Source organism: Amblyomma mixtum, chromosome 3 (genome assembly GCF_055824585.1).
Source record: "Amblyomma mixtum isolate Tamu chromosome 3, ASM5582458v1, whole genome shotgun sequence".
NCBI classification, from domain to species: Eukaryota; Metazoa; Arthropoda; class Arachnida; order Ixodida; family Ixodidae; genus Amblyomma; species Amblyomma mixtum.
Window position 1 is genome coordinate 47,511,609 of NC_143014.1, and position 22,339 is coordinate 47,533,947.

Genomic DNA, 22,339 nt, shown 5'->3' on the forward strand with positions numbered 1-22,339 from the left:
ACTGCGCCATTTCCTTTCCTCAAAAAGCGTTGCGCTCAAAGGGCAAGGCATCGCGCCGAACGGATGGTGGCGTTCCGTGGACTCCCTGGCAGCGCTACAACGCGCTGTCGCGTTCCACTCCTAAAGGCGAAGCTTAAGCGTCATTAATTAGCAGTTAATTAGTATTCAGGCATTAATCAGTAATTAACAATTAATTAGTGATTTGCCATCACTTAGTAATTAGTACTCAAATATATGTGACGCCACCAGTGCCACAGAAACAGCGAAGGTGGTGCGGAAAACGCTTCCGCCTCTACCCACTTTAGACAGTCAAAGTGCCCCCTGAATTTTTGCGAGCAACTCAAGGAACCTCAACTATTGAATGAACAGCTGCGCAAGGCCCCCGCCACTGGCATTCCGTCAAAGGCTGAGGCTTCACCACACCTCAGGTTCTTTCAGCTTTTCTGATGAAGTACCACTTTCGCACCAAAAGGCGACCTTGCGTACGCCGGCTTTCAAAGCACACACTGGCTCAGGCAGGGCAGCACCGCGCCGAGCGCCCAACCGCTGCTGACGCTCCCGTCCAGCTAGACGAGCGTTTTGGCGCGTCGATGCTTGGCGCTCTGCCAAGTTCGACGAGCGCGCCGCCGGAGCTCCAGTTAAAAGATACATGCGCCATGATGTTATCGGAGCGCACTACATTCGCGTGCTGCCAAGGTCTACACTGTAAACGCCGTCGAGGGCGCCAAGGAACCAGCTTAGAAAGTCTTGTACGGAGGCAACTGGCAACCGGGCGGGCGCACGTGCGTATTTCTTCATCGAAGGATGAAAATCTGGTGCGCGTAACGATCGCAGTCATTGCAGTTTTGCAGCGAAAAGCTTCACTATGCTTGCCAACACCGCGCTTCGCGTGAGCCGGAGGCCAGATTTGCCACTTCTGCGCATGCGCGAAATCGAGCGACGTCACGCGCAGCGCAGGTGGCCGCCGACTTCGTAATAAAAAAAAAGAGTAGAAATAAGCACAGAAACGGGATTAAAAAAAGAAATGAAAGAAATAAAATATCAGAAAAAAATAGATACAAGACAAAGAGTGCGCCAGGAAACCCTCATATCTCGGTGGACACCCGAACCGCGCCGTAAGGGAAGGAAAATCAAAAAAGAAAATTGGTTTTAAGGAAAGGAAACGACGCCTGTCTCTCTCATGTCTCGGTGGATACCCGAACCGCGCCGTAAGGGCCTTAAGGAAAATGAAATGAAATGGAAATTGGTTTTAAGGAAAGGGAATGCCTGTCTCTCATATCTTGGTGTACACCCGAAAGGAATGGACACCACAGTGCATGTCTCTAAAGCAACCTTCTAAGACAGCACCGTATTCACTACACGCGCGTCTCCTCCTCCGCCTCCGTACAGGCAGTGTGAGGACGGCCGAACGCCTCCACCGTTATCGTGGTGCTCCAAGTGCATTGTGCGCGAACTGCGACAGCCATGACGTCAAACCAAACGTAACTGAACCTTTTCGCTTGTATATCCAGGCTTAACCACAGCTAAGCCACAGCCGTTTCTTTTAACCTTGAAAAACAGTTTACTGTTAGAATCGAGGAGGCGTTAGAATCAAATAAACACGGTAAATCACTACAAAGTTTGTTTGTTTGTTTTTTGTTTGATTGTAAAAGGCCACTTTTCACAGCTTCCCGCACTCGATGCTCTTCCCACCTCCAGCTGACAAAGATTGGCCACCATGTGGAGAGGATATACAGGGTGTTTTTTTTAGAAGGTCCAAAATTTTTAAAGAAAGGTAAATTCATTTAGATTTATTTTAACCCTGGAGCTATACTGAGGGCTACGGCGGACACCAGGTAAGAGGCAAACTACTTTAATTAGTTCGCTAATTAACTAAATACGTTAATTAACTTTTATAATTTTTATTTTAGGGGATATGTTGTATTAGCAGAATTGGAGGTCGTCTTCCACACAGTCCAGCCAAGAAAAAAGATTTTCATGAAAAAATTTTTTGCGCGCGTAACGAAGCGAGAAAAAGTCACCCTGGTAGGCAGCTTCACAATGTAACACAGCGTCTATGAGCGCCTGTGACGTAGCTCGCTCCGCCCTGCACTTTGTGTCAATGCGTTTTTCTTCCAGCGCGGCATTCCGTGAGGCCGCGGAGCGAAGCGAGATAAGCAGCGATAGCGCAGACCGCCAGTCCGGGACGCGTGACGCAAAGCGCAGGGCGGAGTGAACTACGTCAGAGGCGCTCCCGCCGCTGCGTTACGGTGTGAAGATGCCTACCAGGGTGAATTTTTCGCGCCTCGTAACGTGCGTGAAAATTTTTTAATTAAAATTGTTTTTTCTCAGTTGGACTGTTTAGAGGACGATCTCTAATTCTGCGAATACAACACATCCCCTAAAAAAAATTAGAAAAGTTAATTAACATATTTAGTTAATCAGCGAACTAATTAAAGCAGTTTTCCTCTTGCCTGCCGCCCGCCGTAGCCTCCAGTATAGCCCCAGTGCTAAAATAAATCTAAAGCAATTTACCTTTTTTTTTAAATTTTGGACCTTCTAAAAAAAAAACACCCGGTATACAGATAACTACAGCACTACGTCGCAGCTTCGTAAGGCTCCGCGCACGACTGCGTCAGGTCGTAATGGACGCATTTGAACGGACGCTGTCGTACGCTAGCGTCGCCACTAATGCACTGCAGGAGCTGTATGCTGCCAATGCGCAAGACGTCGCTTGTTAGAAAGAAAGAAGTAGCGGCATCTACAACCGTAGTGCCAACGTTGTCTCACGGGCACTGCCAAGGGAAAGCAAGGGCCATTAGCAAGCGAAGCATGGCTACACCGAGGTGACGCTTAGGCTGCGAACATGATATTTTTTTTTTCTCCTGCCTCTTGTTTGCTTATGCGTCCTGAACCGCCAATAGCGCGAAAGGAGCCACGCAAGCGACAAAGATGTGAAAGGTGAGAAGGTTAAACGAGAGAGGCAGACAGCCCACTCTCATCGACACGGGCAGTCATTGGCCCCAGGCGCTCGACAAAAGCTGGCGCGGGCAGAGGAGCGCAAAGCGCCCTCGAAAGGGCGCGCTCTCGAGCGTCGACCGAGGGCCTCGGCTGACGACAGTGGCCGCCTTCTGCCGCGTGTCCTCTGTTGCTTTTTTAATCCAACAGTGCGGGGGATATTGCGCTTTTTATAACGGAGCCTCTGCGTTCTTCCGAAGTATAGACACGGTTGCCTGATTTTATATAAAGAAAAAACTATACGCATACGTGTGTGTTCCCGTTTATATCCCGCTCTGTCCATGGGCGATAAACACGCCGTCGCGAACAAACTTTGCGCTTGATGGAAGAGTCGCTTTTTTTCCCGTCTCCTCGAGACGAAACAGAGAATAAGCGTTTACTGAACCACCACGAACTCCGTGACGAGAAAAGCACAACAGACGCCTCTAGTTCCCGATACGAACACAGGGAAACAGAAATAAAAAGAAGTAAAAAGCATGTAGAGTTCGAACTCGGAGCAATACAAGCACGGATGCTCTCAAAGAAAAACGGTTCTGGCGGGCAGATTTTTCGGGCGGAAGAATGAACAAAAGTGCACACGGCGAGGTGGGAACGGCTTTCAGTGCTGCCAGGAAGCTGGACGTTTTCGCTCTATTTTGCACGCTGCAGGACGCCCGTGCGAGAAAAGAATCGCAGCAGCCCGTAACAAGTACAGGGCCAGCGTTCCTCAACGATTCATACTGTTCCATTCTATTCCACGCCTGTCATCCACTCCGTACTGAATGGAAGGCGCCCACCAATGACAAAGCCGCGCTTGAGCCAATCACGAAAAGCGCGAAATATATATATATATATATATATATATATATATATATATATATATATATATATATATATATATATATATATATATATATATATATATATATATATTTATATATATATATATATATATATCAGATAACCAACAGCCACAGAAACCGAGAAGAAGCCGCCGCGGTGGCTCAGTGGCTATGGTGCTCGGCTGCTGTCCCGAAAGACGCGGGTTCGATCCCGGCCGCGGCGGTTGAATTTGTTTGGAGGAGAAATTCGAGGCCCGTGTACTGTGCGATGTCAGTGCACGTTAAAGAACCCCAGGTGGTCGAAATTTCCGGAGCCCTCCACTACGGCGTCTCTCATAGCCTTAGTCGCTTTGGGACGTTAAACCCCATAAACCAAACCAAACCAGAAACCGAGGACAGGGTTTTTTTTGTGGTGTTGATCAATGGATATTATTAGTGAATATTTTATCGCCTAAGGGTAATTGATTAGAAAAGCAGAAGGAAAAACCTCATGCCGCTGGACGCATAATTCGGAGGTCGTAGGTTCGGTTCCTATAGGCGGTATGCGGTTGTATTTTACTGCTTTTCTAATCACTTATCTTTAAGCGATAAAATATTCACTAATAATAATCATTGATCAACTACACAAATAAAAACATCCCCTGTGCTTCTTAGTTTATGTGGCTGTTGGCTTTTCTCATATGTATAACGAGCCCCTCATTCCCCTTCCGTTCTTACGATATATATATATATATATATATATATATATATATATATATATATATATATATATATATATATATATATATATATATATATATATATATTCTGTTGGAGTGCGACACGTTGCACTAGCGAAGAAGGAGCGAGACGACCTCTAAGGACGCACTCACGTTTCGTACAAGCGAAGGAGAGGCAGCGCAAGCAAGTTCCCCGCAATACAACATTATGCTCAAAACAGCCAAGTTTACTACTGCAGCTTCCTTTGCTAAAAACGAAAACGCATTGCCTGTACTGAGTGTTATGTGCCAGTAAGTTATGTGTACTGAGTGTTATGTGCCAGTTAGGTCAAAAAGGAATTGCTGCAGTCGGTAATAAAAGGCGCCGCTAAGCGTGTAGCAACGGCAGTGGGTGTAGCACGCAGGTAGCGTCAGAAATAACGGCATTGACACCTATCTCCAGGCTGTGTTCCGGAGTCGTGATTGCGGACTTTAACGGTACTGCCCAGGACGTCAACTAGACCGCTTCTTTTTTTTTTTGTTTTTGTAAGTAGGTCCGGTTGTTGTTAAATATGTCAGCGCCTTGGCTGTCGTCTTGTTGGATGTCGAACTGACCAGTGAACAGGCCGACAGGAACCAAATCCGCGAAAGAAGGACTAGCCCCGGAACTTTTTACGTGAGTATTGCGTTATGATATCGAGCGCAGTTAAAATGCATCAAGTCTTGCCGCCGTTCGCAGAAAGGGGAAGGGCACCTTGAAAGTATACCCTCCACCCGTCACTTCTTTCAAAACCGTTGAACTGTGACAGAGAACCGAACGTTGCAGAGATGTCTAGATACGGAATATGAATAGCGAACTTTCATTGCGTAACTGCTCCGGGAAATGCGCACGTACGGCTCACACAGCGACCAAGAATGGAACCAGCAGACGCACATCAGAAATACGCTGAGGTCGTTTGTTTTCACGGGCAGAAAAAATAATCCTACATTGCAAAGTACCCCCTTCAGAACCACGCCGCACGAAGGGGGCAAACAACAAAGCATTGAAAAGCGATATTGATCGCTTGAGCAAGTTTCAAATCCTTCATTTATCACTCGGGCATTCGTACCCACTAATAAAAGAAAAAAAAAATGTCGTACGAGTACGTGGTCCCGACATTCGGCAAAAAAGAAAATAGCCGTTGTCGTCGAAGCGGTTCCTTCGATTACAAAGTTTCAGAGCCGTCATCTGGTTGCGTAGTAATAACAGTTTATACATACATCATACTGCAAATAGATGTATTTGTCGTTCCGGCAATAATTCGTGCTTCACGTCACGAGGATGAAGTGGCAGCCGAAATACCACTGAGTTTTAGTGCGCTAGTAATAATTTTTCCGTTCTCCTTCTGGCCCACGGAAAAAAATGTCTGCAGAGAGACGATGCAGATACGCCTACACTTTTCATGCATTCGCACTAAGTTGCGCGGGCTCCACTTCTGGACGCAAACGCATTTGTCGCTCGTTTTCCCAGTCATCGTACCATCAATATACAGTGAGTGTGTGGCCGTGATAGCGAAGCATAAAGGTGCTGTTACTGACTCATGTGTTTACAAAGAATTGGAATGAATGAATGACCCGTTTATACCGCACTGGAATGGTGGAAGCGGGGTCGGTTATATAAAGGTAAGAGAGAGAATTGATTCCGTTTTATTGACCGGACATCCTGGCGGCAGCTAAGTGGGGGCCACATCGGTCTGTGGCCGGCGCAGAGCGGATCGCCGACCAGTGGCGCTGCAGGGTCCTGGAGGAACTGGAGGAGCGCCGGCCAGAGCTCAAATGCGCGCTCTTTAAGTATGGGATAAGGGCAGGTCCAGGAGCGGAGAAAGGAAGGCCAGGGTACCCGCTGACCGGCGGCAAGGGCACGAAGACGAGCTAAGGTCTACCAGGGACAGTCCCGAAGCAAGTGGTCCATATCAGCGCGACTGTTGCACATGGAACCGGAGCCAGGCTCGGGTGGCGTCGTGCCGCCCCAGTCAGAGTGACGTAACAGGAAAGGCGCGAGGAGGGCTTGGATTTGCCGAATCAGAGCCGACTGTCGTTGTGAGAATTCTTTTGAAGGAAGCGCAGGTATAGAAAGGGGATTGCCAAGTACCATGAGATAAACGATGGGGCGCTACCCGGTCAGGTAGCCTGCATGCCATTGGATCGGCTACTACCGGCGTCGCAGCGAAGTCGACATATGAGGGCGAAGGAGTTCCAGATGGTTTGGCTGGCAGGGTGTAGAAATCAGCACGGTATAGTGCCAGCTGACGAGCCTTCTCGTTTTTTTTTTTTTTTATGCGATTCCGGGGATACTGCAGCTCCAGGATACTCCAGCAGACGGCAGTAACTTGACCGCCTTCACGGGGCCTCTCCAGGACAGTGTCTGTGTAGACAACAGCAGCCTAAGAGTCTGTGTGCGCGCGATGGTGAATGGAGACAGTTTAGGAGGAAGATGTGAATACTCATTCCATGTAGTCCAGGATGGCCATTAGAACGGCTCGGGTGCTGTATGTTGCTTGTGCCGGTGCTCGGTGGCGTCGGTTCTGCTTTCCAGCAGAGTGCTAAAACCTACCACACATACGCCTATGTTCACAGCCTCAAAGGGGTATTCCTGCGAGTGGCACTGCTCAGTTCAGATCTGCATCACACTCCGCTCTACACTTCACATTCAACAGTCTCAAGGAACGGCAGTGAACCATATCAGCTAATATGCTCGTTTATCAGCAAGCACAAATTATGACTCTCGTCGCGGATGAAAACAGTGAATGAAGACACAAGAAGGAAGTCTGGCACACAGCAAACTTCTCCTGGTCAGAACGCAGATGCCGAAAAAGAGAAACGACCCCGTGCTAAACAGATCCTATCCTATGCAGGCTGATACAGAGCTCTTCAAGGTATATCTCGCGATGCCTCTGTACAACGTTTCCGGCCTTTAATCTGTTCAAAGGTTAAGGGGAATCGTTTACTTCGGTCCAATCACCGTTGTTTTTGAAGTTTCACTCTTGGAGGTGAGAACACACGACTTAGGCACAGCGTTCTCCTCCCCTAGAACCTTTGAAGGCACTTCATGCCATTAACAACAATGCTTCTTCGCACCCTCACAAGCACAGGCCCAATGTCATCGGCGCCATGCCAACAGAAAGCCATGTCACATGGCCCGTTCAAGGTCAGCGCACCCAAGCGCAGCCATGCGGTAACAGTGGAAAGCTATACAGCTGAGCTATACTCTATATTGGGGGTTTCCCTTAAAAGCATTGGACTAACACTGCTGAAACTTGACACAAGTTTAAACAGTGTTGTCTCGTGCAACCGCTGTCACTAGCAGCGGTATCAAAAATGCGAGAGCATCGGCTGGAGCGCGCAGCGACTCCACGACGAGTGGCGCTGCGCAGAAGCAGTGCCGCGGAGGGCTCACCTGGCGCGCAGGATGAGGCAGTGTGCGTAGACGGGCGCCTCCTCGCGTCCAACGAGGAAGACGACGTCGGCCGAGTCCCGGTCCTCCATGAGACGGTGCAGGTCGTCGAGCAACCGCGCTACTCCGGCCAGCGACTTGTCCGGGAAGTGCAGTGGCGTCGCCTGCGTCACGCGGCTACCCATGGCCCCTGCAGCTGCTCCTCCTGCGCTGCGGCGGCCCACAAAAAGCGCGCAGTGTCAAAGAACATCCAGTGCGATGAGCAGCGCGGTCGAGAATCATGTAGTATGCCGCTCGTACGCAACGACCAGCTTTAGTGACTGGTCAATGACTCGTTTCTGTCGCGGAACACGACCGCCGCGCAACCATAGACTGTTCTCCCTTTGGGACGGCTCGCTGGTTCAGAATGACATCGTCACCGCAATATCACGGTACTGTGCAATGTTCAAATAAAAAAAAAAAAAACAGCTGAGCTTCCAGATATGCGATTTTTTTTTAAGCAAGATTTTCTTCATGCCCCGCATATGTAAGATGTCTGGCGTCAATAATTAAGTTCGGAATTCATAATATGGTCATCAGGTCGATTATGAACATAGCAGATTTAAAAGCAGTGTACTGGGTTCCAGTTAAACGTTTGTCGCCCCTTCATGCTCCCGCATACAAGTACCGCCTTTGCCAAAAGTAACCAGGCAACGGAGTTTCTGTCTTGCACTTATGGCACTCCTTAAACAGACTCCCAAATGATTCTGATTGTCACATTCTAGAGCAACAGATCTGTAGATGTGGTGTGAATATCCGAGTCGAATTTAAAAGCTCTGCGTGGACCCTAGAACCCAGAACTTATTGCTGCTCGCAGTAGCTCACAACCGATTAGGGCCCGGAGGGGTGCAGTCCCGACCTGGAGGGTCATCATTTTTAATCGCCGATATTTTCGGTGTTAATAAAACTAGCTTACAATATTTTGCGGTGCGGTGACGAGTGATGGAATGGTCCCTTTAAGCTCTAAGCCTGTGTAAGGTAAGGGAAACCTTCACCCTTTCAGGACTTTTCGTCAGTATAGGGTGCCTTTAGGGCTACACTACACGGCTCAACTCCGTTACCTGGTTACTTTTGGCAAATACGGGACAGTTGTCCGAGCGTAAATTCGGGCAAAACAATGCTGTCTTCGTCGAGTTATCAGCGAATCTGCGGTGAGGGGTTCGTAGCTAGGGAGGCCTAATAGTAATGACCGATGCGAACATAGCTACAGCGCTTCCAAGAAGAGTATCTCGTGATATACATGAGATTATACAGACATGGTGATGTTGCTTATCGGCACACGTGATGCGGAGCGAAAACAAAACAAAGATGTCATGCGCGCTCTGCACGCGCTATCGTGACCCGATCGGCACCTTATCACAAACACTGGCGAACAATTATTGGCCCGTAGGTAAAGGGTAAACGTTAGGGGTGTGCGAATATCAAATTTTTCGAATACGAATCGAATACGAATACTTAGTTCCGAATATCGAATCGAATATCGAATAATCAAGGACATACGCATTTAATCACTACAAAACATTTATTTGGGCACCGAAGAAATCACAGTTCAACTATAGATAATTAAATGAACACAAAAGGTGTGTGTGGCTGCACAAAAAGTATCAAAGTCTGGAACATTATTATTAGAAGAGTGGATATATCAGAGAAGATGGCTAGTACACAGCATTGATTAAGGCTAGCTTGCCATCAGCACAAAAGCGCGTTGTTGGGATGACGTAAAAGGTTGTCGTGAAGGAAAACCAGCTGCACCACATGGTCAGGCAGAAGTAGTTCCCTTCTAACTGAAACGACTCCTCCAGCCACAGAAAATGCCCTCTCACTTGGCACTGACCTGGCACGTATTGCGAGGTACTTCGTGCACAGCTCTGACTATACCAGCTTCGCAGGTATAGCCACAAAAAAGCTCACCAGCGCAGTCAGCTACGGCATGGCCCTTGGAGGAAGAAAGAATTTTCCTTCCGTGTAGGCGCCGCCATGTTGTTATGTATCTGTCGATAGGGCTTGCGGATCGAAATGAACGCCGGTGCTCACAATGAATATTCGGCTAGATACGAATATTCGCGTCGTGTCGAATATTAGAAACAACACGAATACTTGGATTTCGAATCGAATTCGAATACTAAAAATATAATATTCGAAATATATTCGAAAATTTCGAATATTCGCACACCCCTAGTAAACGTTGCTCCTCAATGGTCGGTTTACTGTGCTTCGGTAGTCACCGCAAACCACCTGAGACAAATTCTTCTTTCTGACTACGAAGACAGGTGTGGCTCATTCTGAATACTGCTTTCCATGCAGAATTCCTTGCCTTTTCAACTTGTCCATGTCTACGCTGAAGTTTTCCTCGAGCGCGAATGGAATGCTGCAACACATCAGAAACGTTGGCTGAGTGCCCTGTTTAATGTCAATGTGAACGGGCAGCAGCGTAGCGCCGGGAAACGATTCGCCATAAATGTCTGGAAACCTTGAAATGGTGTTTTCTTGGCCGTTGCTTACGGTGTGAAGACCCGTAAACTCGATGTTCAACGGGCTGAACCAGTCGCGGCCTAGTAGCCTGCTGCCGTCGTCGCTCACAACCAGTGGCATCAGTTTCTCATGACGTCAAGACCTTCTTTCGCCCACGTAACAAGTGCAGAGTGTGACTGTTCCAGGACTTGCTCTGATGCCCCTGAGTCCACTTCCATCAGTATACACTCTGGCCTCAAACCTTGCGGTGGCAATAAACTTGGGATAATCACTCATTACTTTGTTGATGCGGAGTAAACTGTCGCACTCAGTATGCGCCAGAGTTGGAGCGGCATCCAACTGATGCTGCACTTGCCATTATTTTTTTATGCGGCACGCCACTGCTATAGTAGGATACAACTTTTAAAAAAATGTGAGTCCATTTGTGTAATGAGGCCAAACGCGGATATCTGCGCTAGCATGACGTCAGTTGTCGGTTGGAGCTACGACCTACTAGGTGGTACCAGGCTACCATCTAATTATCACCCCAACTTCTTCTTCCGTTTAGCTCCTGTGCGAGCATCATTGGAATCACGTTCTCCTCCTAACCACTACTGCTCGTTCAGCTAAGCTCGGTGCGCTTAGGGGCGTTGCCGCTAAATTAGCGCCCCAGGTTCTCGGTTGGTTACCACCGGCTACACCTTGGCAGGAAAGCCAACCGTTGGGCAGTGGCACATGGCAGGTGCTATGGCAGGTGTTGCCATCGGTGGAACGTGGGTTGGGTTGCGACCCAGGTTGCTTTTCCCGAGCAGCCTCTGACGATTAAATGGGCTGCCGCCTGACACGGTGGGCAGGTAGCCCACCACTCGGAGTCCAGGTGAAAAGCCTGCCACAAAACCTGCTTCAGACAAACATACAGACACACAACGCCCAAATGTGGGGAATGGCCACTGTAAGTGCTACCGCAATAAAACAGCACTTGATAACACTGGGCCACGGTCCAAGTGGTCATGTATTACTTTGCTGGCCAATCGCAACAGTAAACGAAATCAGCTTTGCAACATCTGACTATCAAACAAGCCGGGTATCAAAATTCCCGAATGTGGGCGGAGCTTCACTGCAGACTTAAGTTGTATCCGAATATAGTATATGCTCCTTTCCAGAACAGCTGAAGCGTACCGTGTTCTTGAAGTTTCAACGATACCCATCGTGCTTGCCGTAACACCGGGCATAAGTTTCGCCTCAAACGCGACCGGGCGCTCCTCCCGTCACTTTTCCACTTGCTGTGTTGTTTTTTAGGTTGTGTGCCCTTTTGGCGGCAGTTCTGGGGCTCCTTGTTGGTGCTTGCTGCTCCCTCATTGCTCTTCTTTAGCGGTTGTTTCCGCTCTTATTGTGAGCTCATAGGCAGTCTTGAAAACAACCTCTGCTGGACCACGCTGTCAGTCCGAAAACAGGCGGACACATAACATTAAGTAAAAAAGAAGCTTTGTATCGCCGAAATCGCAGTCCTGAGCTAGCTTGCGTAATGCGGTGACATAGACCGCTACATACTGCTGGTCCCAATTCGAAAAAGCGTAACTTGAGTACAGTTCTGGTGGCTTCGGGTTGGCGTGGTTCCTCAAAGCGTCAACTACGACCAGGTACTCGACATCTGGCGGTCGCTGAGGTTTTACAAGGTAGGTTATCAGGGAGTAAGTACGTTGCTTCGCCACAGCGGCTCACGCTCGGCACAAGCCTCCGCTCCGACAACGCAGACTGTAGCCAATGCGCGTCTTCAAAGGTTTTCAAATACGGTGATTCTGCGTTCAGCCGGGGGCCTAAGTGGCTAGCAGCCGCTCGCGTGGTGCGGCGTCTGGGTCACGTCATGTACAAAGTTTCAGACATCGGAGGGGGTGTGCACCGACGCTATCGGGACCTTCGGCGAAAGGCATCGAACCGGCAACTCGAAGCAGTGCAACCCGTTGTTTCTTCAGACTTCCAGCGATTCCAAGCACAGAACCCAGATGTCCGAGCGCCGATATGTACACCATTGTCGGGCAAAAATTTTGAATACTGGAATACTGTAAGGTACTGTTATGGAGATATCGAAGGTAATGATTCTTCTGAACCGTAGCAAATTGTTTCTTTTAAAGTTTTTCCATCACTCGCATCGAGCAGCTTATTTATTTCAGTATCTTAAGGACCCAGGGGGGCATTATATAGAAGGTAGTGGAATGCATGAGTATAACATAGCAGTTAAGACTGTCGTAGAAAATCAATGGGGACCGCTCTTGACGGTAGCAGAAACGTTAATGGGAAAAGAAAGCAAGCCTGCCGACGAGAGACCTGCGGATATATTGATTCTTACAGTGAAATGTTACATTATATTAAAAAGTTGCTTCATAAACTCTTACCCATTGAAAAATGCTTTTGCCCAGAATTGATGGGTATGAGCCCCACAAAGCTCTCTGATGGTCCACTCGTGAACGGCGACATGCGTAATGCTGTGGCATTGACTAGCGAGGGAATGGATGCGATAAACGCGCCAAATGGCTCATGAAATGCGATAGCGCATGCAGTGCGCACATGCCATCTTAATTTTGTTTTATCTTCGCGTCATGAGTGCCAATAAGCGACGTCAACATGTATATATAATCCCATGTATATTACGAAATAAACGACTTGCTGCAAGCGCTGTTGCCGCGTCCGCTTGTAACAGCGCATTGTAACAGCGTCGTTTGTAACAGCGCGAAGACGGGACGACAGAAAACACACAACCCTGTCGTCCCGTATTCACGCTGTTACAAACAAGCTGTGAACCAACAAGCCCAACTCCCCACTCTTACGAAGGTCATTACAGTAACCTTCCCTGAGTTCTTAGGGTAGGATTTAAACGCAAGTCGTGGAAGCGGTGAGAAACCACTTTACACAACGATGCACAATGCGTGAAAATGGTAAAAATGATGAGAATATTCGGCACTGGAAGCCCACTGGAGGAGAAAGAGATCTCCCAGCGATATCCTTAGTCCTCTCTTGCGCCTACCTCAATCAGAGTAACCAAGAAAATTTCGCAAACTCATCTTCTCGCAAGACGCTCTGAAATTGGTTTTTGGTCTTTGAGGAAAAGAATTGGCGCTGTATCTGTCTCACATATCTCGGTGGACACCTGAACCGCGCCGTAAGGAAAGAGAGGAAGGTGGGAGTGAAAGAAAGAGAGAAACAGGTACCGTAGTGGAGGTCTCCGGAATAATTTCGACCATCTGGGGTTCTTTAACGTGCACTGACATCGCACCATCGCACAGCACACGCGCACCTTTTGCATTCCCCTCACTTTCCCCTCACGGGGCACCGGTACCATGCTCTTGATAACCTGGGAGCCCATCAAGTGCACTACATCCAGATCTTATTCTCCAAGGCAACTCCTTAGCGATTACGCACGTGGCCAGCTTTCGAGAGAATATTTAACTGGCTCTGGGAATCTAAAATCTATACCGCAGAGATCCATTCCTCGAAGCTGTAAATGAGACAGATTTCGAATGCATCTAGTAGAACCGTCGAGGACACAATACTGCAGCACAGCGGCCAGCCCCGGTGCAAGGCACAGCGAGAGATCCGGGCGATAGATGCACCGAGCGGCCGGCACCGAGCGGGGTACGAGGAGCAGGGCAAACGGCCCAAGGAAGGCGCGGCGCTCAAACACGCGGGGAACACATCCCGGGGACATTTGGGCCGAGAGAGCTCCGTCCACGACGGCCCCTTAATAAAAGCCAGCGCCAGGAACAAACAGGGTGCCCCTGTTCATTTCCTGAAGCACCGCATGTTCTGCCGCGTTGCTTGCGTGCCTCGCGGCTTCAGTCAATAGCCGGCTCAAACAGCGACGCGCGGACACTGGCGCGCCCTTTATTGCCGGCTACTGCTCTGCATGCGAACGGCTTCCCGGCGCAGCCCCGACACTCGAGATGCGCGGACGCTCGCGAAATTCGCCCGCCCCCGAGGCTCCCCGAGCGCGACGGCGAAAATGGCCGCCTCCCCCCCTCCCTCCGCTGTCGCGATTTTGCCTGCCGCGGCGAATATTCGAGCAGCAAGGTGAGGGCGAGCGGAGAAGCACCCCTCCAGGAGCCATATTCGCTTAACGAGAAGCACCAAAGCTGCGCTCTATCGCCGACTGCCTTTTCCGAGGCACCGAGCAGGATCGTAATGACCGCCGGGCCGCGCTGTTCGCCACCGGGGCCCGGAGCACGGGCCGAGAGCGGCTTCTTCGGCGCGTGCACTCATCGCGTACGGGCGTGTGCTCCCTGTCCACGTCGCTTCCTTCCACGATGGACTGCCGCCGCACTCTGTCCGATAGGAATCGACGCTTGAACGCGGAGGTCGTCAGTATTCAAGCGCCAGTGACAAATACGCGAGGCGGGCAATCGTTTTCCTCAAAAGAAGTAGAATACGAAACCGCGGTAGTTTTCAGCACAGCAGAAACTGAAGGCTCAGGTGTCACTATTATTCCGTGCATAAAAAAAAAAGTTACGGTCGATTCGCGCAGTTAGGCCAAATGCTAATTAAGTGCGCTAGCACTGTGTGGCCGTTGTTTTGCATTGTTTGTCTTGGTTATGCATTGTTAATCTTGGTATTACATTGCTTATAGCGGTTATACCTTGGTATTCATGATGCGTTAAATGTGATTAAAGTGGTATATCAAGTGTATTCTGTGTGTTGTGTGTGTTTGCATCGCATGGAAGAAGCACAGTATATACAACACAGTGTTTGTAACACTAGTGGTTCTCTTATGCACATCAGTCACAGCTTCCGTCCAGCAGAAAATCCGGCGTCGTCGGCGTGATAAGCGGAAAAGCAAGTGGCCCACCTGCCACCTAGGTCAGGTATGTCATCACAACCTCCCCACCGTGGCATTGGCAAACACCTGTTAACTGCGTAGTAACCATATTAGCGGGTGTAACCAGGTGCAAATTACACATGGCGACATATATACATACACCTGGGCAGGTTGCCACCGGTCAAGCAGGCATCAGACAAAGAACGGCGAAACCGGTGAGTGGGGACCTTACTTCTGGCGCACTAAAAGAGCAAGAACATCATTAACACTGTAATTAACTAGGTTATGTCTACAGCAGGTCAAAGGCCTCCCTCGTAGATTTAGGCCAGTCACGGCCACCCTGTCCCAGCGAATTTCCTAATGACTTGACTCTCTATACGCCGCTCGCGGATACGTTTCAGTTCTCTTGGAACCCACTCTACAACCGAAACTGATCATCGGCCATCTGCTCCTCGCATGACATGTCCCCTATTTCCTCCTTTTAATTTCAGCTACGATATCATCTACTCCAGTCTCCCTATTTACTATTTCCCTATTAAGCTTCCGCGTTACTTTTTTCCACAGCTCGTAGCGCTGTGCTCAATCTAATTTGAAGCGTTTTCGAAAGCCTCAAAGTTTCGGCCCCACAGGTGAACACTGGTAGGCCTGAACGAAATCGCATGCTTTAGAAGTAGACACCAGAAGCAAGACTTTCTCACGGCGACAGGCCGGGAACCCTCCAGGGCAGAACATACTCGTATATAAGTACATCGGGAGCACCACCAAACAAATCAACGCGTAGTACGTTTGGCTGCGGCGGTTTAACCTTTTAAACCATTTCTAGCCAAAGCGGTTCTGCGAATCCCTGTATGAATCAAAACTGCTGATTTGGCGAGTTGGTGGGACATGATTCACACCATTTCGAATCTCTGTATAGTTGAGCAAGTACAGAATAAAAACGAAGACATGATAAGTTTTTTCTCACGTGCTTGGAGCCGGCGCCAAGAGCAACCGCTTTCTACGGTAAGTTCGTGGGCAAACTTTTGTATTGATGCATCTAATGATTCTAAGTATAGAGAACAGGGCGAGTGTTAGTATGCGGGGAAAAAAAAGAGGGGGGGATGCATCTCGTTTAATATATAGGCATATATATATATATATGGTTGGTTGGTTTATGGGGTTTAACGTCCCAAAGCGACTAAGGCTATGAGAGACGCCGTAGTGGAGGGCTCCGGAAATTTCGACCACCTGGGGTTCTTTAACGTGCACTGACATCGCACAGTACACGGGCCTCTAGAATTTCTCCTCCAAAGAAATTGCAGCCGCCGCGGCCGGGATCGAACCCGCGTCTTTTGGGTCAGCAGCCGAGCACCTTAACCACTGAGCCACCGCGGCGGCGTGCGTGCGTGCGTGCGTGCGTGCGTGTGTGTGTGTGTGTGTGTGTGTGTGTGTGTGTGTGTGTGTGTGTGTGTGTGTGTGTGTGTGTGTGTGTGTGTGTGTGTGTGTGTGTGTGTGTGTGTGTGTGTGTGTGTGTGTGCGCGCGCGCGCGCGCGCGCGCGCGCCTGTGCTTTTATCTTAATTATGTTGTGTATTCCACTCCCCTTTGTAACCCCGACCCGGGCCCTGAGGGTATTAGAAATAAATAAATATAAAGTAAAATTGAAATGCATGTCGCGTCGTCCGTCGCGTAAGGGTCGACAAAATCGAAAAGAAGAACGGAGAGAAACGGCTTAGTATGCTACCGAGTTTGCCGACCTCGTCCGGCGCAAAGAAGCGACGGCGATAGCTGTGAAACAGGCGTATTGTGATACAACACGTCAGATTCACAAGCTTCGCGCCAGCCGACGCTGGCATAGGCGAGCACGCACGTAAGCGCCCCACCAAGCCGAAGACAGTGGCAAGTATACCTTCGCGAGTTAGTTCATGGATGGGTGGCACACTAGTGAATCTTCATACGGCCGTCGGAAAGGTCTCCGCGTGCACGGACTGCAATTATTACACAAGCTTTATTATGATAGGGCCAACAAATGCCTGAATCCTCGATTATGGGACTTGCCTAAAGTGACCATATTCTTCTGGCCCCAAAGCGGGACATTAAGGGGGGGGGGGGGGGGGATGTTCTTGCCTGAAAAGCTTCTTCAGTACAATGGAAGACGCAGCAGCTGACATATACCGCTTGTGCTTCACGGTGCCTATGTGTTTTAAAATTTCAAGACGTCCAATGCGGGCGATGGAAAAGTCTCTTCCACATTTCTCGCAGCGGACATCGTACTCCGATTTCACTTTCTTCAGGAATAGGAACTCTTTACCCAGTTCTCCGTTGAACTTGCACTTCCATTCAGGCATTATCATTGGTGCGACAAAGAAGCATTAAAACAAACAAATGCAAGTACGCGAAGGGAAGAGCATGGACAAATGCATAACTATAGCATAGGCAAACAATTTTTGTACCCGGATTTAACTTCGGCTCATTAGCTAGACAACACTAAAAGTTTTTGTGGCTAGATCTAGCTATAGTAGTTCGAGAAAAGGACGAGAAAAGACGCGACTCGCCATTGCGAGCGCTTTTCCGCGAGCCGCCTGGCAATGGCTTGTTTTTGCCATTATTTAGGCTGGTTGGTGGAGCTAAGTAGAGCGGGTGTAGCCAGTGTAGCGAAGGCGGGACAAAACGGCGTCCCACAAGCATGCTGGCGGGACAGCAGGACCAGGCCCACAAAAGAGGGACATGTCCCGCCTGAATCGGAACGTCTGGTCACTTTAGACTTGCCTGCCTTTCTGCCAGCTTCAAGCGAGTGCTGCCGCTTTTGCCCAGATTTATGCGGTAAACGCTCCCACCTCCTCCGCTTCATTGCACAAGACAAGGGGTTATTGCGACAGAAATATCACCCGAGTGATTCGTGTGCCGACAAACGCCAAGCGCGGAGACAGCGGCGCAGAAGGCAAGTACTGCTTTGCTCCGAGGTAGCGAAGGCAGCTTTGTGCGTTACCACGCCAAATGCGCAGGTGCAGAGCCTGCGTAACGGAGAATAAAGGGTGGGAATAGAAGCCCTAGTCGGTAACTAAACAGTACAGATCTCGCGAATGTTTTGCGCAGATCAGAGCGGTGAGGCAATGTCGCGGCATCAACCGAAGATGGTAAACTACAGCCCTGGTGAAATATAGCGTTTCCAGTCAGCACCAGTATTCTCATGGTACTTCAAATATAATGCTATGTTTGTGGAAGAAGCAACTAAGTGTGACAACCAAGGGTTGCAATGTTAGCAACTTGCTTCCAGGAGTGCAAGCTCTCCGTGCTCGACTAATATGACTAATCGTGCACTTACATCCTATAGCAATATCGTGGAAAGGTCGAGTTCATGAAATTTTGATAATTAGTACATTATCAGAGTGCTGCTAAGCAATTAAAAGTGCTTGATGACTCCTACTTAATAGTTTTTCACCTACCATTTTTTACTTTTCCGAGCCTAAAACCTCGCCTTTTTCGGTTATTTCGTGGCAAGATTATCGGTTCATATTACACCGACGTGCGACATCAGTTGGCTGCAAGAAGAGGGGAGGAGGTGCGCGAATTTTCGCAAGCACATCTTTCTCAGCTCAAAGGTACACACCCCGCATGCTGCCAATGTACGCGAGCGAACCCAACAGGAAATGAAAGAAAATTAGAAAGCGCAGTGCGGATTCGTGTGAGCAAACCGTTAACCCCCCTCCCACCCCCTTCCCCGCAAAAGCGCAGCACCTCGCCCCATCTCCGCACGGTCGCGCGCCATTACACTCCGATCTCAGGAACGTGTTCGGTTTTACCTCCTCCATGTAGGCTTTCCACCGCGCCCATCAGCATTCCTGTGGTCTACAACGACCAGGCAAAAAGATTCGCAAGCTGTTAACCGTCCATGCCCGGGGCGAAATATTGGGTAGGTAGCTGCCATTTCAATCCGTGCAGCACCACGGCTTCATCAACCTCGCTCCCATCTGGAGCTACGCCCGCCGAGAAGGTAAGCTTCCTGTCACAGCGAGCGAAGAGCGCAGGATTTTTATGCAAGGCGACGCTTCTTTCCGGCGGCTGGATTCACGCTTAGCACTGGGGACCAAAGCAAGCCGAAGCGGAAAGGAAGGAAAAGGGCGCTGCTGACCCGACGGAAGCGACTTCCAGCGTCGCTCTGTGACCGCATCGGTACTTTTGGAATTCTGCCCATTAGGCTTACCGTTTAGCCGTTTTAGTGAGCGTACAACAGCCACCGCACAGATTTTTAAGAGTGGTCAAAGCAACAATCTGCGCTTCACTTTGGTCACTGCCGGAGCATGGATGACGTCAGCATGCATGCCTCCATGTGGAACAGCAGAGCAAGAAAAGTGGACCACAAACAGAGCCCAAGAATTTTCGCTTCTTCGTTTCATCTTACGTATACAAAGCGGTGTTCGCACATAAGGAAAAAAAAAGATATAAAAACGATGCGTGCAGAAGAAGAAAAAAAGCGACATAAAAATGGACGAAACGTAAAGATAAAAAAATAAGTGAATGATAAGCCCGGTGTATCAAGGTATCAAGGTAGGGTATCGAAGGCGAAGCGCCGAATTTTCGACAATATCGCACCCTCACTGCGTTCATTTAGATGAGGCCTCGAATCATCAGACATAGCCTCCGTAGGTTCAGACCTGTCCCTTGCAGGGCACTGAGCTTCTGATGACACAGCTCGCGAAATTAAAGCAGTACACAAAGCTTTCATAAAAGCATTATATGCCAAATGTTTGAAAGAGGACAAGGAAACCAACGGATTGTATGTAATTTTCAAAGATGCTTCAATTTCCCAGTTAATTATTTTGCCCCTCTGCTATTGGTGACCTACGCCTGTCATACCAATGTCTGCTCGCCAACTTTCAGCCCTGGCACGTGTAACGGGCTGCGATCTACCTACGCTCCTCAGACCTCAAACAACTGCAGGAGTTCTTGTCTCTTTGCCAATGGTCCATGTGTAGTATTGCTCCCATATGCTCCTCTTGTCCCTTTTTTATTTTTGTCCGTGATGTTACCCTGTGCTGTTATGTAAAAAAAAAAGAAGAAGAGTCGTGACTGGAATGACTACAGGACGCGGCTCCACACCTGTAAGCCGCTATTCTATCAGTGAATTCTTCAGACAGCAGAAGCATACGCGGGGTGCGCATACAGCCTTTTTCACGCTCGAAAAACCCAGACCACCAGTGCTGCAGAGCGGAGAACTTACTAAGCGTTCCTTATTGAAATGAAGAAAATGGAAGTGCAATAACGAATATACATAAAGAAGCGCAGAAGGCACAGGCGGAAACGAAGCAAAGACAAGCGGTAATCATTAGTTTCAAATATGGGCAAGCGGATGACCTTCGCTTTTTTTTTTACCATTCTTGAGCTTCAGGCTCCTGTTTCCTTCATTTAACAAAATGAACGGCGTCTCTAATACCCCTGTCGCAAGGCACTCCTCGAAGGGTTTTCCAGCAGAGGCGCCTCTTCATAAAAGGAGCAAAATCTTAGAGAAGCGGCGACGCAACTACCCGGTTCAGCTCAAAGGTGAAATTGTAGTTGAGCTAAGCACTCGCTGCTGTGCATGAGGCGGCTGAAGTGGGAGGTTTAAAATTTAACGACAGTCTTTTAGTCATTCGTTGAGCTTAGAAATGTATTGAATCCTATACTTCCTCCCCGAAAGAACCGCCGACAGCTTCCCTGATAATCAGCAACAGGTTTTGCTTACCTCCTTGGCCACCGGCCGTGTACACTCGGAGTTTTAGCAACATTTTTGCTCTCTTGAGATCTGAGCGCGAAATACAAATACCCTTCCAAAAAGTAATAACAGATGAATATTCTCGATATCTATAACAAGTTTTCAAGCATTGTTAGCTGCCCATGTGTTTTCTTCTTTGCTTTCACTTTCTGCGCTGGACAGCGCTGCGTTTGCAAGTTTCTGAAGGCGGCTTCTTCTGGCTCCAAAGGTCTCGGCCCGGCGCGCTTATAGCCTCCAAGGCCCTTAGCGGCAATCAAGCGCTTAGCGACGCGAATGCTCGTGACCCACACGCGGGCGCAACCGCGTCTGCGCGTCACAAGCAAAGCAGGGGCGACGCTGAACTTCGCCCGGGACACTGGCCTCCACGAAACTCCGCGTAAATAACGCGTCGAGTGCGAGCGTTTGTCTATTACACTGCGTTCAATACGTGGTGTCCGTGCGCACCTCTTCGGCGTCATCTGGCGTATGTGGAGCAACTGTCGGCACGGTTATTTTGTCACTTTTTTCATTCATCATTGCTGCTTCTCACACCGCTCTGTGCGCGAAATGCTCTCTCGTGCATTCGCCGGCAGACGGACCGGTGCGGCAATATGTTAGCGTGAACACGAAATTTCGGCGCTGAGAGGAAGAGACAGCACTTTTGCAAATTTCCAAGGTTGCAAGGTTGCCAATGCTGAACGGCGTATATCAGAGCTTGAAATTTCTCACGCGTTTTCCGTTCGCAATAAATGCGATTCCGTCGTCAGACCGGTGTAATAAAATAACCAATTTTATAATGGTTTAGTGCCTTGCTTAGGTTACGAGTTCTAATTTCCCTTCTGTTGTTTTTCTTTCCTGAAACAGTTCAGCCCTAATAGAAGGTGGTCATCAAATATTTCCTTGAAAAGTAAATTCCATCTGTACTAAATATAAGACTTAAGCAAATGTTTAAGTAATACGATTATTATATAAACGCACAGAACTTTCATAGGACTGAATTGCGTCTTTGGCTGACATGCACGCGTAGCTCCCATTAGCTGCTTGGGCAACATACAGGCCATATGCGACCTCTTTCTGAACGCAGGTTCAGTCATTCTTCCTGAAACTTCGTTTATACGATTTACCTACCGTGATACGACATCAGAAACAAGCGACCGTAAACAAATAAATAAAAGTTCGATACAGATACGTGAAACCTGCCGATGTGCTGGCCTGAATGGCCACCATGTACTGCCCTTTCAATACGCACCACCTACCTCCGCCGAGCCTCAACGGCTTCCAACAGAGGGATCACTGCAAGGCGGCAGTCTTCCAACTGTGGCACAACGTGGACCTTCGGCCCGTTGTGGGCCAAATTTGTTTTAATAGAGCGCTCGTGAAGCAAG

At 48.9% G+C, this 22,339-nt stretch overlaps 1 protein-coding gene across 1 annotated transcript in view; it reads right to left on the reverse strand.

Annotated features, from left to right (window-relative positions):
• LOC149350055 (kelch-like protein 20) overlaps window positions 1-22,339 on the reverse strand; it is a 155,834-nt gene that overhangs the window by 126,527 nt on the left and 6,968 nt on the right. Inside the window, exon 2 of the mRNA XM_089576844.1 lies at window positions 7,953-8,154. Coding sequence (XP_089432970.1) covers window positions 7,953-8,134 — 182 coding nt within the window. The 5' untranslated portion in view covers window positions 8,135-8,154. The remainder of the gene's footprint in view (window positions 1-7,952; window positions 8,155-22,339) is intronic.